This window comes from Saccopteryx leptura, chromosome 5 (assembly GCF_036850995.1).
Source record: "Saccopteryx leptura isolate mSacLep1 chromosome 5, mSacLep1_pri_phased_curated, whole genome shotgun sequence".
Taxonomy (NCBI): Eukaryota; Metazoa; Chordata; class Mammalia; order Chiroptera; family Emballonuridae; genus Saccopteryx; species Saccopteryx leptura.
The window spans coordinates 56,883,088-56,902,057 of record NC_089507.1 but is presented as its reverse complement, the minus strand read 5'-3'; the positions used below and the strand labels follow the sequence as shown (position 1 = coordinate 56,902,057).

Below are 18,970 nucleotides of genomic sequence, written 5' to 3'. Positions count from 1 at the left end.
TAGGAAAAATGACTGGTAACTGTCATAGTGGCAGAAACTGGGACTTGACTTTTGCAAAGGTCTCTTGGGTGTGATTTATTCTAAGCAGCCTATAGAGATTCAGAATTTGGACACACTGTTTTGGATCTATTTTTTTACTTTTCTTCCTTGTCCACTGACTTTAACTTTTTTTTTTTTTTCTTTTTTTTTTTTGTTGTATTTTTCTGAAGCTGGAAACGGGGAGAGACAGTCAGACAGACACCCGCATGCGCCTGACTGGGATTCACCCGGCACGCCCACCAGGGGCGACGCTCTGCCCACCAGGGGGCGATGCTCTGCCCCTCCGGGACGTGGCTCTGCCGCAACCAGAGCCACTCTAGCACCTGGGGCAGCGCCCGGGCCATTTTTGCTCCAATGGAGCCTCGGCTGCGGGAGGGGAAGAGAGAGACAGAGAGGAAGGAGGGGGGGTGGAGAAGCAAATGGGTGCCTCTCCTATGTGCCCTGGCCGGGAATCGAACCCGGGTCCCCCGCACGCCAGGCCGACGCTCTACCGCTGAGCCAACTGGCCAGGGCTGACTTTAACTTTTATACTCAAAAATAGGTGAGGGAAAAAAAAATCTCCATTTCTATTACAGAATCACCATAAAACATAAAGTTACATCCAAACTTCCAATTTAGAATTCAAAATTAAATAACTAAAATAAATAATGGGTAACTAATGAGGTTTTTTTTTAAGGTAGTAAAAATATATCAATACAACCTGATTTCTTAGCATAATGCTGATCTCTCAAATCCCATTTAGAGGGAAGGTTTGGAATTCTACATAAAAATGTAACATGCATTAAAGCAGAAAATTCTTAAATATAAAAAATTCAAGTGACCATATCCTACTGATATTAATATAATACAATAAAATTATAACAAATATTTTATTTATATATTTATTTATTTTATTAAGTGAGAGGCAGAAGGCAGAAAGACACACTCCTGCATGCGCCCTGTACTGGGTGATGCTCTGACCATCTGGGGCTGCTGCTCAGTTGCTTGGCAACTGAGCTATTTTAGCACCTGAAGCAAGGCCATGGAGCCATCCTCAGTGCCTGGGCCAACTTGCTCATTGAGCCATGGCTATGGTAGAGGAAGAAAGAATGAGAGACAGAGAGAGAGAAGGAGGAGGGGAGGGGTAGAGAAGCAGATGGTCATTTTTCCTGTGTGCCCTGGCTGGGAATTGAACCAAGGACTTCTATATGCTGGGCCAATGCTGTACCACTGAGCCAACCAGCCAGGGCTTATAATGATTTTAGCACAAAATGCAGTTCATTTCCAGTGAACACGCTGAAATAATTGATACTCAAATTCTAACTACTAGCATTGACGTGTGAATGAAATTCATATATGTACATATGCCTCAACGTAGAATTTGACTTTGGGATAGTAAATTTATTTATGACTCTTAATTTCAGTTGCTTTTACTAAGAAATTGGGAGAAAACCAAAATTCTGAAACTTGGATTTATCAGAAACTAGTTAAGAGTTATCCTCTGTATATTCAGTAAGAAACTATTCTAAAGCTGCTGTGTTTCTTACCTATTTCTCTAAATAAAAGCTTTTCAATAATAATTTATTCTTCTAATTAAAGGAAAACATAATAACCTTTTCTCCAATTCCTATTTCAACTGGAAGATCCACATCATTATTTTTAAATAATTTCTTCTATATTTTGTATTTTTTAAAATGTCAGCAATACTATATAGTACTTTCTGTAAAATACAAAGCGGCATTAAAAAGATTCATCTGGTACTGACATTCAGGTTTTGAAGAGATACTATATATTTTGATGAAATAACAGTCATAAAACAATATGTTTAGAAGAACTAGCAGAGTAACTAGCTAAACAAATCAGATTTATGACCTTTTCTAAAATTTTTAAAAGTGATTCAGGTTTACATCAAAGTGCTCCTAGTGAGGAAGAATACTGTACTGTATAAGAAACTGAGACCTCGCCAGGGGGCTTCTGAACCTGCCTCTGGACAACTGTAAAAGCCAAAAGGTCTGCACCACATGCTGTTCTCAGGGTTCGTACTACGGGGCATCTTGTAAAAAGATCTTTTGGTATTACTGAAAACAAAAGCACCTGGACTGGATCCAAGATTGACAAGTGTTATAAATGAATTTTGGTTTACAGTAAGATATATTTGTAGACAACTCAACGTATTTACCATAAAGTGTACCGAAGTAAATAATAATAAAAGTACCCCTTTGAAATAAAAAATCTGATGCTGAAGTATTCAGTTCCTATTACTACAGCTTCACATGATGTCATTTCCTTAGTCCTGAGAAGTTTTTTGCTCTTTTATCATCTTACAATAGTGACCTAGCACTAGTTTAGGTTTATAAAAGCATAATTGTCACAAGTCACACAAAACAACGATAACTAGCACAAATTTCTGCATGTCTTCTAAAATAAGTCTTTTGATAACAACTATAATATTATACTAATGCTGCAGAGAACCCAAAGCACTATAAATGATGCATATTATTTAATGATGGTAAGTAAAAATTATTTTCGAAAATGCTGTACCAATGTCAATTTTAGGTAGAACATAACAGGAAATTATTTCATGAAATATAGTCTTGTTCTATGCTCTCCTGACAATACTCCCAACAAAAAGCTTCCAGTCTGTTTGCTGTTTCTTGGCTGATGAGACGTTCATCCTTTAATTCCCTGATTGTCTTCCTTAATGATTTTTGGAAATGTTTTTCTCGGTCTAAAACATTCTGCAGATTTTTCTTGGTATCCTCTAGCTCGCTGATCACATGATCTAGTTTATGCTTAAGTTTCTTTGGACTGTCCATTAAACTGTAGCTATGTTCCTAAAAACATAAACACCAAGTTAGTAAAACAGACAGACAAGTAGTTAGCTAAAAGCTTATAACTAGGCCTCAGTTGCTTCTCTATTTACTGTGCTTAGAGGAGATCTTTAAGTTGGTGAAAGGAAGAGGTTTAAAGAACATAAGAGGAGGACCGGGGTGGGAGCAGTATTTCAGGTGCCTAAGGCCTCTTTCTTTTGTCTAAGGCTGGGCACAGAGGAGGGTGCAGAGTGCTGTGGATGGATGCACTTTCCATTAGGAGGTTGCTAGCTGCTTATGAACCCCATGATTCTCACGAAGATATACAGAACAGCTCTCGTCCTCTACGGGTGGAGCTGTTAAGCTGAAGTTTTACCTATCAAAGAAACTTAACACTGTTAAACTTGTAACTGAATATTTGACTTTATAAGTGAAGACAGGAAAGAAGCACTGACTAAAGCAGGTCCTTAGGTTGGGTGTTATGGGTTTAGAGAAAACTCTGGCTTTGGATTTTTTTAATTGACTTTTTTTTTGAGAGAGAGAGAAAGAGAAAAAGAGAGAGGAGGAAGAGTAAGAAGCATCAACTCATAGTTGCTTCACTTTAGATATTCACTAATTGCTCCTAATACATGCCTTGACTGGGGGGCTCAAGCTGAGAGTGATCCCTTGCTCAAGCTAGCAGTCTTGGGCTTTAAGCCAGTGACCTTTGGGTTCAAGCCACTGACTGCACTTACGCTGGTAAGCCCACACTCAAACTGGCCAGTGACCTCAGGGCTTTGATCTAGGGACCTCAGCATTCTAGGTCAAGGCCCTCTTCACTGCACTACCACTGGTCTGGCCTTGGATTTTTAGAGAGATAATTTAAGTTCTCTGAATATCATGATTATGCTAACATTTTCTCATTTAAAAATAGGAAAAATAACATTGACATTTATAAAGATACTATAAAATAATTTTGAAAAGATGTTATTTAATATATTATATTAAAATCAGTAAAGAGGCATTTTGCTTCCAGCCAAAATGAAATAACAGAGACTGGATTGACTTTCAAAAAACCAACATATGGCTAAAGATATAAAAATTTTTTTTGAGATAACAGACATCAGGCAAAGAAGACAAAGACTGTGGAGAAATGGGAAACAAAGAGATTATCACCATGGCTTACTGCCTTGAGAGAGCTTCTAGGTCTCAGTGCAGGGAAAGGAAACACTGACAGAGCTCGGTAGACTGAGACGAGAAGTAGTACAAATCATCTAGGAAGACTAAGGTGGCTACAGTTCACAGGACAGAAAATAGAGAGGAGAGATCTGCACAGAGAGAACTCTGAAGATCCTCAGAGGCTCCTCCTACAGGAATATTCTGAGGAAGATCAGTCTGTGTGTGTCGGAAACTGCTCAAGGTTGAAGAATGAACCATTAAAAAAAACTGATTAGGAGTGCCCTGTGCCAACAGGGCATAGCCATTACCTCCCCCAGCCAAATTAGAAAGCTTCAGGGTTCATAGAGTAGAGCATACAAAAGGGTCTTGTCTCAGTAGTGAGAACAAGCAACCCTAGACTGAGCATTGTTCAGGACCTGCTTACTAAAGCAAAACCTGAAAAGATCAAACTGTTTCCAGGTAGCTTAAATAAATGTACCCTAGAACAAAGCTCAAGAATATAGGATACAAAACTATCCAGCATGTAGCAAAGTAAAATCCCCAATGTGTGGCACACAAAATTTATCAAACATTCAAAGAAGCACTGTGTTTATTAGATCCCACATATATGTGAGATCATCTGGTATTTGTCTTTCTCTGCCTGGCTTATTTCACTTAAATCTCAAACACCTAAACCCCTAGTTTTTTGGTTTTTTTTATAAGATTTTGAAAGGTATAATACTAATGCAGAGGACAAATTCATCTAGAAAATATCAACATTAGCTCAGTAAGAAATTTTACTTACAAAAATGAACTGGGATTGAAATTCTTCAATATATGAGGAAGCACCAACAAGCTGGTGATTGTAGTTTGTGACTGGAAGTGTGTTGAGAGTGAAGTTTTTCCCACAATGAAGCTTTTCTTTTTTCCCCTGTTAAGAATAGTTAATAATAATTATTACAGATATTCTTTCTAAAATTTTTATTCCTTTCTTACTTTGCATAGTAAAATTAACATATTTCTTTTCATGAAAACTGCTTTTAAAAGTCAGTAAATTTTAGCCTGACCTGTGGTGGTGCAGTGGATAAAGCATTGACCTGGGATGCTGAGGCCGCCAGTTCAAAACCTGGGCTTGCCTTGTCAAGGCACATATGGGAATTGATGCTTCCTACTCCTCCCCCCTTCTTTCTTTCTCTCTCTCCCTTTATGAGTAAATAAAATCTTAAAAAACAAACAAAAAAGTCATTAAATTTTAAATTCTACTGAAATTATTTTAAAGTAACTGCCCTTAAATTACTCTAAAGTTCATCTAGAAACACAAATTTTCCTAAGAAAAGGAAAGTGATAATGAGGGAAGATATGCCGTACAAGTATTAAAAATATTTTACAGGGGTGGCAAGATGGTGATGGAGTAGGCGGACGTAACAACTTCCACCTCCCAGAACCAAAGTGGATTACAACTTAATTTTAAGAATCATCATCTGGAAAAACCAACTTTGGAATAAACTAAGGGGACTCTTTAACCAAGGAACAGTGAAGAAGCCATACATAGACTGATTGGAAAAACAGAAACGCGGAGAGGGCTGCCCAGCTCCTGGGAGCAAACAGCAGCCCAGAGAGACTCGCATGGCAGGAAGTGAGTTTAGCGGAGAGGGGAGGGTCCTGGGCCCCAGGAACAAAGCCCCAGCCTGCAGCCCCAGAGCCTTGAAGAAGCGTATGGACAGTATTTAGCTGTGAAACAAGTCAGAATACTGTTTGTGAGAAAGAAACAGATTTCTCAGACCCAAGATTCTTCTTAAAGGGACCATGCAGAAAACCTCTTTCACAACCACTCACCTGGGGCTCTGGGGGACAGAGAGGAGAGGACCGGAGCAGCAGGAAGAGAGTGTAATCTAGGAGGCACAGGCAGAAACACTTTGAGGGACAGCCACCCTAACCCCTGGGCTGAGTCACTCCCCTAATCTGAAGTGAATATTTCCCATGGAACCAGCAATACCAGCAAAGGGAAGCAGGACACCAGCCAAACAAGCTCTTCTGCGGCATTCAGAGCAGAGTCGCTTAGAAGAAGAAAGCCTTAAGAAATACAGTATTGAGTGCTAGGGTCTGAGCTACAGCGCTGCCACCCACACTACTGAGGACTCGCTAGAAAGCAGGCAGTGGCAGAACGCAGAAGCGGTCCTGTCAGCTGGGGTGGAAGCCAGGCCAGCCACGACTGAGGCCCAGCATGAGCTCAGTCTTTCCCGGCGGGGGTGGAAGGGGCTCACAAAAGTAGTTCGGCTGACTGTGGGCCTGCCTGCAATCCATCCCACAGGGGAAAGGCGAAAGCCTAGGAACTGCAGAGACCAGCTGCTGAGTGCAGGCATGCAGTCCCGCCTGGCTGGTAAAGCCTGGGCTTGCGACCTCACAAGCACAGCTCCGCCCGTGGGGGCAGGGTGAAAGCCCGGGAATAGGCAGAGACCCCACGGCTGAGCAAAGGTGCTCACCCCTGCCCAAGGTCTGAGGCTTGTGGCCCTGGGAGCAGCACACAGCCCCACCCATGGGGGCAGGTTGAAGGCTTAGGCTTGTAAACCCAGGCACGTGAACACAGCCCCTCCCCAGGAGGAGAGGTGAAATCCGCAGCAATAGCCTCAGCTGGCTGGCCTGGCAACGCTCATACCGGATTGTCCCAGGAAGTGGCAAAGGGTGTGGCGGGCCTGCAGACAGACCACACCTAGGGAACACAGAGGCCACACTCACTGGACTCCAGTGGTCACACCCTTTCTATACACAGACAAAATGGGAAGGCAGAGAAATGCAACCCAATTGAATCAAGAGAAATCCCCAGAAAAGGACTTGAATGCATCAGATATAACCAAATTACTGGATGCAGAGTTTAAAATAATGATTGTCAGTCAGAAATGACAAAAACAATATCAGAAATGAAGACCACAATGGAAGGAATTAAAAGCAGGATGGATGAAGCTGAGGATCAAATCAGCGAGTTAGAAGACAAGATAAACTAAGGCATGGAAGCAGAGCAGAAAAAAGAAGAGAGACTCAAAAAGTCTGAGGAAACTCTAAGAGAGCTCTGTGAAAACATGAAGAGAAATAACACCTGCATCACAGGGGTTCCTGAAGAAGAAGAGAAAGAACAAGGGATAGAGACTTTGTTCAATCAAATCATAGCTGAAAACTTCCCTAAATTGATGCAGGAAAAAGGCACACAAGTTCAAAAAGCACAGAGAATTCCATTAAAGAGAAACCCAAAGAAATCTATACCAATACACATCATAATTAAAATACCAAAGCTAAGTGATAAAAGCTGCTAGAATAAAAGGCTATCACCTACAATGGAGCCCCCATAAGGATGACATCCGACTTCTCAACAGAAACACTTGAGGCCAGACAGGAATGGCAAGAAATATTCAAAGTAATGCAGAACAAGAGCCTACAACCAAGACTACTTTATCCAGCAAGGCTATTGTTTAAAATTTAAGGAGAAATAAAAAGCTTCCCAGACAAAAAAAATAAAAAACAAATAAAAAAACCCTCAAGGAATTCATTACAACCAAACCAATGCTACAAGAAATGTTAAGGGGCCTGTTGTAAACAGATCAAAGGGGATAAAGAATACAGCAAAAGAGGAATACAGCTTTAAAGAATAAAATGGCACCTGGCCTGTGGTGGCACAGTGGATAAAACATCGACCTGGAAATGCTGAGGTCGCCGGTTCGAAACCCTGGGCTTGCCTGGCCAGGGAACATATGGGAGTTGATGCTTCCAGCTCCTCCCCCCTGTCTCTCTCTCCTCTCTCTCTCTCTCTCTCTCTCTGTCTCTCTCTCTCCTCTCTAAAATGAATAAATAAAATAAAAATTAAAAAAAAAAGAATAAAATGGCAATAAACAACTACATATCAATAATAACCTTAAATGTAAATGGATTAAATGATCCAATCAAAAGACATAGGGTAGCTGCATGGATAAGAAAACAGGACCTGGGCCCTGGCCGGTTGGCTCAGTGGTAGAACGTCAGCCTGGCATGCGGGATTCCTGGCCAGAGCACACAGGAGAAGCACCCATCTGCTTCTCCACCCCTCCCCCTCTCTCTTTCCTCTCTCTCTCTCTTCCCCTCCCACAGCCAAGGCTCTACTGGAGCAAAGATGGCTCAGGTGCTGAGGATGGCTCCATGGCCTCTGCCTCAGGCGCTAGAGTGGCTCTGGTCACAACAGAGTGACGCCCTGGATGGGTAGAGCATCACCCCTGCTGGGCGTGCCAGGTGGATCCTGGTCGGGCGCATGCGGGAGTCTGTCTGACTGCCTCCCCATTTCCAGCTTCAGAAAAATACAAAAAAAGGAAAAAAAAAAAAAAGAAAACAGGACTTGTACATATGATGTCTACAAGAGACACACCTTAAAACAAAAGATGCACATAGACTAAAGGTAAAAGGATGGAGAAAAATATTTCACGTAAATGGAAATGAAAAAAAAGCTGGGGTAGCAATATTTATATCAAACAAAATGGACTTTAAAACAAAGGCTATAGTAAGAGATAAAGAAGATCACTACATAATGATAAAGGGAGCAATCCAACAGAAAGATATAACCATCATAAATATCCAAGCACCTAATATAGGAGCACCTAAATATGTATATATAAAGCAGACTTTGATGGATATAAAAGGCGAGATCAACAGCAATACTATAATAGTAGGGGATTTCAATAACCCACTAACATCACTAGATAGATCCTCAAGAAAGAAAATTAACAAAGAAAGAAGACTTAAAGGACACACTAGATCAATCAGATTTAATAGATATCTTCAGAACCCTTTACCCTAAAGCAGCAGAATATACATTCTTTTCAAGTGCTCATGGTACATTCTCTAAGACAGACCACATGTTAGGGCACAAAAGCGGTCTCAACAAATTTAAGAAGATTGAAATCATATCAAGCATTTTCTCTGATCACAATGGCATGAAACTAGAAATCAACCACAACAGAACAACTGAAAAATATTCAAACACTTGGAAATTAAATAGCATGTTATTAAATAAAAAATGGGTTAACAATGAGATCAAAGAAGGAATAAAAAAATTCCTAGAAACGAATGATAATGGGCATACAACAACTCAAAATTTATGTGACACAGCAAAAACAGTACTGAGAGGGAAATTCATAGCATTACAGGCATACCTTAAGAAGCTAGAAAAAGCTCAAATAAACAACTTGACCCTGCATCTTAAAGAACTAGAAAAGGAACAGCAAGTAAAGCCCAGAGGTTGTAGAAGAAAGGAAATAATAAAGATCAGAGTGGAAATAAATGACATAGAGGTTAAAAAAACAATACAGAGGATCAATGAAATCAGGAGCTGGTTCTTTGAAAAGGTAAACAAGATTGATGAACCTTTAACCACACTCACCAAGAAAAAAAGAGAGAGGACTCAAATAAAATTAGAAATGAGAGCGGAGAAATAACAACTGACACAACAGAAATACAAAAGATTTTAAAAAAATACTATGAAGAACTGTATGCCAAAAAATTAGACAACCTAGATAAAATGAACAAATTCCTTGAAATATATAATCTTTTAAAAATCAATCTAGAAGAATGAGAAAACCTAAACAGACCAATTACAGCAAATGAGATCGAAACAGATATCAAAAACTTCCAACAAACAAAGCCCAGGGCCCGATGGCTTCACAAGTGAATTCTACCAAATATTCAAAGAAGAACTAACACCTATCCTTCTCAAGCTATTTCAAAAAATTCAATAGGAGGAAAGACTTCCAAGCTGTTTTTATGAGGTGAGCATAATTCTGATTCCAAAACCAGGCAAAGACAATACAAAAAAAGAAAATTATAGGCCAATATCCCTGATGAATCTAGATGCTAAAATTCTCAACAAAATATTAGCCAACTGGATCCAGCAATATATGAAAAAAATCATACACCATGATCAAGTAAGATTTATTCTGGGAGGGAAGGCTGGTACAATATTAGCAAATAATCAATGTGATTCATCACATAAACAAAAGGAAGGAGAAAAACCACATGATAATTTCAATAGATGCAGAAAAAGCATTTGATAAAATCCAGCATTCATTCATGATCAAAACTCTAAACAAAGTGGGAATACAGGGAACATACCTCAACATGATAAAGGCCATCTATGACAAACCCACAGCCAACATCATACTCAATGGGAAAAAATTAAAAGCAATCCCTTTAAGATCAGGAACAAGGCAGGGGTGCCCCCTTTCACTACTCTTATTCAACATAGAGTCATAGCCACAGCAATCAGACAAGAAGAAGAAATAAAAGGCATCCAAATTGGAAAAGAAGAAGTAAAACTATCATTATTTGCAGATGATATGATATTGTATATAGAAAACCCTAAAGTCTCAGTCAAAAAACTACTGGACCTGATAAATGAATTCAGCAAGGTAGAGGATATAAAATTAATACTCAGAAATCAGAGGCATTTTTATACACCAACAATAAACTGTCAGAAAGAGAAATTAAGGAAACAATCCCCTTACTATTGCAACCAAAAAAATAAAGTACCTAGGAGTAAATTTAACCAAGAAGATTAAAGACTTGTACTCAGAGAATTATAAAACATTGATAAAAGAAATCAAGGAAGATACAAACAAGTGGAAGCATATACTGTGCTCATGGTTAGGAAGAATAAACATCATTAAAATATCTATATTACCCAAAGCAATTTATAAATTCAACGCAATACCAATTAAAATACTAATGACACCCTTCAAAGATATAGAATACATATTCCAGAAATTTATATGGAACCAAAAAAGAACACGAATAGCCTCAGCAATCTTGAAAAGGAAGAATAAAGTGGGAGGTATCACACTTTCTGATATCAAGTTATACTATAAGGCCATTGTACTCAAAATAGCCTGGTACTGGCATAAGAACAGGCATATATAGATCAATGGAACAGAACAGAGAACCCAGAAATAAATCCACACCTTTATAGACAACTGATATTTGACAAAGGAGGTAAGAGCATACAATGGAGTAAAGCAGGAGTCGAGAACCTTTTTGGCTGAGAGAGCCATGAACACCACATATTTTAAAATGTAATTCTGTGAGAGCCATACAACGACCTGTTTATGTTATGCATTATCTAATAAAAATTTGGTGTTGTCCCGGAGGACAGCTGTGATTGGCTCCAGCCACCCGTAACCATGAACATGAGTGGTAGGAAATGAATGAATTGTAATACATGAGAATGTTTTATATTTTTAACATTATTTTTTTATTAAAGATTTGTCTGTGAGCCAGATGCAGCCATCAAAAGAGCCACATCTGGCTCACAAGCTATAGGTTCCCGGCCCCTGGAGTAAAGACAATCTCTTCAACAAATGATGTTGGGAAAGTTGGACAGCTACCTGCAAAAAAATGAAATTAGACCACCAACTTACACTATTCACAAAAATAAACTCAAAATGGATAAAAGACTTTAATGTAAGCTGTGAAACCATAAGCATCTTAGAAGAAAACACAGGCAGTAAGCTCTCTGACATCTCTTGCAGCAATATATTTGCTGATTTATCTCCATGGGCAAGGGAAATAAAAGACAGGATAAACAAATGGGACTATATCAAACTAAAAAGCTTTTGCACAGCTAAAGACAATAAGAATAGAATAAAAAGACAAACTACACAATGGGAGAACATATTCGACAATACATCTGATACGGGGTTAATAACCAAAATTATAAAGAACTTGAAAACTCAACACCAGGAAGATAAACAATCCAATCAAAAATGAGCAAAAGAAATGAATAAGTACTTCTCCAAAGAGGACATTATTGATGGCCAATAGGCATATGAAAAAATGCTCAACATCACTAATCATTAGAGAAATGCAAATTAAAACCACAATGAGATACCACTTAATACCAGTCAGAATGGTGCTCATCAACAAAACAACACAGAATAAGTGCTGGTGAGGATGTAGAGAAAAGGGAACCCTCCTGCACTGCTGGTGGGAATGCAGACTGGTGCAGCCACTGTGGAAAACAGTATGGAGATTCTTCAAAAAATTAAAAATCGAACTGCCTTTTGACCTAGCTATCCCACTTTTAGAAATATACCCCAAGAACATCATAGCACTGTTTCAAAAAAAGAAATGCACCCCCATGTTTATGGCAGCATTGTTCACAATAGCAAAGATCTAGAAACAGCCCAAGTGTCCGTCAGTGGATGAGTGGATTAAAAAGCTTTGGTACATACATACAATGGAATACTATGGGGCCATGAAAAAAAAGGAAATCTTACCTTTTGCGACAACATGGATGGACATGGAAACTATTATGTTAAGTGAAGTAAGCCAGGAAGAGAAAGAAAAATATCATATGACCTCACTCATTTGAGGAATCCAAGGAACAATGTGAACTGAGGAATGGAATTGAGACAGAGGAGAGGTCAAAGGGACCAGAGGAAATGAGAACAGAGGGAAAGGGAATGATATGATGGGATAAACCTGAAGGGAAGGGGGGAGGGTGTTATGGGGAGGGGGGCAAGGGAGATGTTGAAGGGAATATAGGGGAGGGGGGTGCATTCGGGGCAACACTAGAATCTATGTAAACACAATAAATTAAAATCAATAAAAAATATTTTACAAAGAAATAATAGTAAACATAGTTTGCTACTCTCCTAGACAGAAACATCTAGAAATAGTTCAAGTAGATAAAAGCCTTTAGAATAAAAAAATGGCATTCTAAATAAGTGGAGAAAGGCTAGAAGTCATGCCAAAATGAACTAATTAAGAAAATAGTTATATCCTTTATACATAGTAAAACATGATAAAATTCTGTGTACTAAAATTTTATGTAAAGATGAAAGCCAGGAGGAACTATAAAAAAATATACAGAATGTTTATATAATCTTAGGGTGGAAAAGGCTAAAGTTATACATCACAAGAGAAAACATAGAATTGACTACTTAGCAAAAAAAGTCTGAATTTCTAAAAACAAAACCAAACAAACCCATTAATTAAAGACAACAAACGGTAACTGCAACAGAGATGGCAGTGAAATGATTCATATTCTCAGTATACAGTGATGTTACAACGTAGCTCAGAAAAAGATGAAACTAGAAGAGGACCTGAAGAAGTAACTCACAAAAAATTACAAATGGCTAATAAACACATAAAAATGTAAAAACTCACTAATAGTCAAAGACAAATTAAAACATAAGATGATATTTTTGCCTATGAATTTTAGCAAAGGTTAAAAATACAACTAATACTGAGGATGGACATTTTTATGCATTGCTAGTAGGGAAAAAGATTGATATTATAAGCTTTGTGGTAGTCCTTTGGAAGATCTGCATCAAAAGCAAAATGTCCTAAAAATGTGTACAAGTTTTGATCCACAAATTTTATTTCCAAGAATTTAGTTTAAGGAAATAAAGATAGCCCTGGCCAGTTGGCTTAGTGGATAGAGTGTTGGCATGGCGTGCAGACATCCCAGGTTTGATTTTTGGCAGGGCACACAGGAGAAGTAACCATCTGGTTCTCCTCCTGTCTCCCCCCTTCTTTCGCTCCTCCCCTCTCACAGCCAGTGGCTCAATTGTTTTGAGGGTGCTGAGGACAGCTTGGTTGATCGGCCCCAGATGCAGGGTGGATCTCAGTTGGGGCACATGCGGGAGTCTATCTCCCCTCCTGCCACTTAAGAAAAAAAAGGAAATAGATATGTACAAAGATTCAGCTATAATAATGTTCATTATAGTGCTGTTTAAAATAGTGAAAGGTGATAACCTATATATCATACAATAGTGAGAACTAATTACATAAATTCTTGTTCATACATAAAATCAACAGTTATATGGTCATTAAAAGTGTTCTACAGAGCTGAGAGAAATAAGTACTAGCAACGACATAGAACCAAAGGAATTTTTATATGCTAATGGTGGGACTATAAATTGGCAAACCACTTCGGAAAATTATTGCATTATCTACATAAACTGAACATACAAATCCCTAGGACCCAGCAATTCCATTTCTAACGTAAGTGTACATATACTCTTCAGAAATGTGTACATAAGCCCATCAAAAACATGAAAATGTCTGTAGTTGAATGGATAAATTATAGTCTAATACAATGGAATATTATAGTGCAAAGAAAATAAATGGATTATTATCACATGCTAGCTACAACATGGATGAATCACCAAACGAAATGCTGAGCTAAAGAAGCCAGAGTACATAGTGTATAACTCCACTTAAGTGACAGTGACTGCAGTTACCTTTGTGGCTGCAGTGGAAAGAGCACGAGGGAGGCTTCTGGGGAACTGGTAATTTTCTATATTTTGGTCTGAGGGGAGTTACATGAGTGTATTCACCTTGTGAAAATTCACTGGTCTATATATATATTTATATTTATGATGTGTGCACTTTTCTGTATATATGTTAAGTTCAAAAATTCTGTATATATGTATATGTTAAGTTTAAAAAATTGGTGCTCTATACAGTATTAAAACTGTGATCCACAGATCTGCAAAACAATCATATGGGGTGCTTGTCATAAAGTGCAGATTCCTAGCCTCTAATACAAACTTACTGAATCAAATTCCCTGACAGAAGAGTACAGGATTCTGCACTTAAACGCACTTTCTGGATAAGTCTTCTGTAGCCTAACATTTGAAAGCCATTGTTGTGAAAAAATACAGTATGCGGCAAAAGTAGGTTTACAGTTGTGAGTATGCAAAACAGTTTATTCTTGTATTATTTTTTTATTAATGCTTGTATCATTTTCCACATGAACAAGTGTAAACTTACTTTTGCCACAATCTATATTTAAGATCATGGAAAACAGCGGCTAAGAGTGGACTCTAGAGACAAAATGTGTGGGTTCAAAACCAGCCTCTGCCATTTAATAGCTGTGTGACTTGAGAAAGGTATTCTAGCTCTCTGGGGCTCAGTTACTCCAAGTACTAAAATGAGAATAATAATAATATTTATCTCATATGATTGTTGTGAGGACTAAATGAACAAATAACATACGTAAAGTGCTTAGAATAGTGCCTAGTTCAGAATAAGTACCTTCTTTTGAAAAAAAGAAACAAATAAAAAGGAGGCTATATCTACAGTATAATTCTATTTTTGTAAGACAGTATAAATACAGATGAATTTATATACAAACACACACGAACAAATGACTGGAAAGGTACACATCAGAATGTTAACAATATTATCCCTGGATTATATGATTTTTGTTAATTTTTATTTTCTTTCTCCTTTATTATCTAATTAGCTACAATGAAAAATTTCTTTATTAGGAAATAGTTTCTGAAAGCTAGTAGCTTATGGTTTATTTGACTTATTAGGCCCACAATTTTAAAAAATATTTTATTTATTGATTTTTAGAGAGAGAGGAGTGAGAGAGAGAGAAGGAGAGAGGGAGAGAGAGAGAGAAGGGGGGGAGGAACAGGAAGCATCAACTTCCATATGTGCCTTGACCAGGCAAGCCCAAGGTTTCAAACGGGCAACCTCAGTGTTTCAGGTCTACACTTTATCCCACTGCGCCACCACAGGTCAGGCTAGACCCACAATTCTTAAAGTCCTCTTAACATTACAGATAGATGATGCCTTAAAATAGGAAAAAACCTTTTAGAGCAAAATGCACAAGATATTGCACATTTATTAATAAGGAAGAAAGTGAGGCAGCCTCTTCTTGACAGCTCAGGTACCACAATAAGAACAGCTGCAGGAAGAGACTAAGAGCCACATGGGCAGTTATACTCTGGACTACTTATTTCCAGCTGTCAGGAAGGAGACACTTTTCAATGGAGGTTTATTAACATTGTGGAACCCACAGGCCCTTCCTGAACTCTCCACACTGAAATCAATCAGTTTAAAGTTTTTGGAAGCAAATAGACTTCCAGGTATATGAAGTCAAGAAAGGTACCAAGTAAGGGTCAGGCAGCCAATTCATACTAATATCACTGAGAAAAAACAGACTTCAACTCGAGTTTCCTTACCTAATCCTTTTCTTTTCTTTTTCTGATCTCTTCTCTTACCTTCTCCTATTCTTACCCTTTTTGTTTTTCTTCCTTTCAGTCCTACCTAGGGTTCAGGTTTGAATGTACGTGGCTATAAAAGTCTACTTTGGTCCTGTTGGAGGTTCTGCTCTTGACTTTTGCAAGTGTGAGCACTGCCAACCTGGAACTTTATTTCAACCCTTGTATGTTCCTGTATTTTTCAGATACAAATCTTGAGTTATGCTAACTCCTAGGATCAGTCCACTTCACCAAACCTGAGCATGTACAAATATTTCTGAGTGGCTACTGGTAAAATACTCCTACTACACATTACGAAGGCTGAAGCAGCAGTTTACATGTTTAAAAACTCAAAGGATTTCAAACCAAGTATGGTGAAGCTTCTTCAATAGCACTATAAAGAGTAATGGTGGTAAGCAGTATCTCATAAACAAACCTGTAACTGAGATGGGGAATCAAAGATAGAAGGTATAACTCCAGGTTTCAGTTTAATATTTGGAGCACTTCTGTCAAAATCTGTCTTCTTAAAGTGCCTTGAACACAACACATCTCCTTTTTTAGGTTCCCAAATGCCTGCAGCATTCACATCAAGTCTTTTCATTGCTAATACCCATTTTTTTTTGACATTTTCATCTGTGGGGAATCTAGGAAAAAAATATAAAAAGTATTTTAAAATTAAACACTATTTACATTGTACTTGATTTAAGGCTGTGACTGAATTAATTCCTTAACAAGTTTGTTATTACTCTTGGCAAATATTACAGAAATCGTTAAGATTCATACTTTTGTAAATTTCAGTTTTTAACAAATTTTTCTACCAATCATGCTGTAGATATATGGTCTTCATTTAAATTTTTCTCATATTATAAGGAAGTTTCAAAGGATATTTAATACTTATGGTAAGATCAACATTGAAGGTTTTTCTTCATCCATAGATGATAAAGAGTATCACTTGTGCCTTTTCCTATTTGAAGTGATATCCAGAACACAGCCCAGATGAACAGAGTCCCTTGTACTTTTTTTTCTTCTGTCAGCATCAGAAAATTGCTTAGTACAACATGTAATGCCCAACAGGTCTATAAATGCCCAGTGAATGAATGAAGACAACACCTATGGTTTGGAGTTCTGGAGATCTGAACTACTTTGAGATCTAAAGGTCAACAATCATGTATCTTTTCTAATGTAAGCTGGTTCAAATCCTTTCTGGAATAAAGTAGGAGACACCTACTTATTTCTGATTTCCTCGTACCAAGCAAAGTAATTACCAGCTCGTTCTCTAGCACACAGCACAGTGCTTGGCACAAATGCAGCAAAAGAAAACTTGAGTAAATGAATAATTATTAAATCTTACTGCTCCCTTTTCTCTATATTCTCAGAAGAATAGCTAAAATACTAAATTAGAATCATCTTGATTTATCTGCAATACAGCTAAAGAACCCTTGGTCTGAACTTGTAATTTGTATATTCTCTCTACAACCTAAGCTTGACTGCTTTTAAACAGAAAGGACAGAATATGTTTGAACAGAATATATTTGAACAAAGATCTTTCAGATTGTAAACTACATGCAAACACCACCAAATTTCTCTGAAGGTATGTTAAAATGCAAAGCCATGCTAGCAAACATGACTTAGATGACATTTTTGTTAACCAGCTTGATACTTTGTGGCAGGTATCTTAAACTTCTAAACTAAATTCTAAAAGTGAAAAGGTATCACTGTCACTTCAAATTTCACTAAAAAGGGTTATTTTAGAAAAACTTGGGAACTAAAATTCAAAACTGAAAATTTAAGTAAAACTGCTTATTTCTTTTTAAAGTACTTGGCTTAACTACAGTAAAATCTTACACGTGAAACGTCAGTCCTTTTAACTTGGAATTTGGCAAACAGCGAGAAGCGCATCCAATCGCCGAGCAACATTTCACCATGATTTTAGCAACTCATAACAGAACTGAAAGAAAATTAAAATGGTCAGAATTAATAACTTCAAAATTAAGGGAAAACTACCTTTCCCAGAACATTTTAGGTAAAGTGAAATCATGTTAGAAAAGCCAAAGGCAAATAAATATTTTCTTCCAACACCTGCAGCTTTGCTCACAAAGGTTCCCAGGGGCTTGGCTCTTTCACAAGGCAAGCCATATTTAGCTGTGCTCTCTGAAGCATATGATTTCAATTCGGTGGGCTGGTTTGTACATTTCCCTCCTTTCGCTTCTTCCCGCGGCCCCCCTGCCACAGGGCCTTGGCACACGCCCTCATCGCACGGGCTAGGCCCTCCCGGTCTTCCAGCTCAAGTGTTGCTGTCCAGGGAAACCTTTCTCGACTCCCAGAGTAAGTCAGCTTCCCTTTAGCATTAGCTCTCCTAGAACACTCACTTCTCCTAGCACTTCTCAAAGCTGTGACCTCACATTTATTTCAGAGATTCTCTAATTAATGTCTTTCTGCTCCATCAGTCTGTGAGTGCTCCGACGGCATGGCGGGGCGTGGTTTTCCTCACGTTTTGTCCCCACGACTTAGCTGGTGACTGGCACCCAGTACATGTTAATACACAGTCTGAAGGAACGAAGGGCAGGTCAAGGGGAAGGAGAGGACAGAAGGAAGAGGCAGTCCCGGGCTGCTGAGCGCCGGGGTGCCCGCCCTGAGCCGGGGGGCGGGCCGAGCTCCGCCCCTTCCTCGAGGCTGCCGGCCCCAGCGGGGAGCGAGGGAGGGGCCGCCCTGTCACAGGTGCGGATGCGGCAGGAGACGGTCCCTTCCCCCGGGGCCGCCGGTGTCTCTAGGTTGCTGCCGTCCTCCCCGCCCCAAACCACGCCCGACTCGGGCGGGTAGCTTATGGGATCGGGAAACAAGAGTCAGCCTAAGAGTTATTACCGTTAGCAGCGAAGACAGCGACTAACGTCGACGACAGAAATTGCGTCTTTCTTCGCTTCCGCCCGTCAACCGGAAATCCGACTGCCCCGCGTCACGTGCTCGGCCGCCGTACCGGCTCCGCTGGCAGCTGCCGCC

General features: G+C 38.9%; 2 protein-coding genes across 3 annotated transcripts in view; both read right to left on the bottom strand.

Moving 5' to 3' along the window:
- ODAPH (odontogenesis associated phosphoprotein) overlaps window positions 1–4,811 on the bottom strand; it is a 30,839-nt gene extending 26,028 nt beyond the window's left edge. Inside the window, exon 1 of the mRNA XM_066385784.1 lies at window positions 4,771–4,811. The gene's annotated coding sequence lies outside the window, so the exon portion shown is untranslated. The remainder of the gene's footprint in view (window positions 1–4,770) is intronic.
- THAP6 (THAP domain containing 6) lies at window positions 558–18,965 on the bottom strand. Of its 2 annotated transcripts, none has more exons than XM_066385782.1 (5): window positions 18,836–18,965; window positions 17,819–17,921; window positions 16,410–16,617; window positions 4,771–4,896; window positions 558–2,852 (listed from the first exon to the last, which is right to left on the bottom strand). In XM_066385782.1, the coding sequence occupies exons 2-5, from the start codon at window positions 17,896–17,898 to the stop codon at window positions 2,598–2,600; spliced, it is 669 nt and encodes a 222-aa protein (XP_066241879.1). In that variant the 5' UTR covers window positions 17,899–17,921; window positions 18,836–18,965; the 3' UTR covers window positions 558–2,597. The 2 variants fall into 2 exon arrangements, with proteins under 2 accessions (XP_066241879.1, XP_066241880.1); XM_066385783.1 differs by lacking the exon at window positions 18,836–18,965 and adding an exon at window positions 18,343–18,536.
- Between the last annotated feature and the right edge of the window lie 5 nt (window positions 18,966–18,970).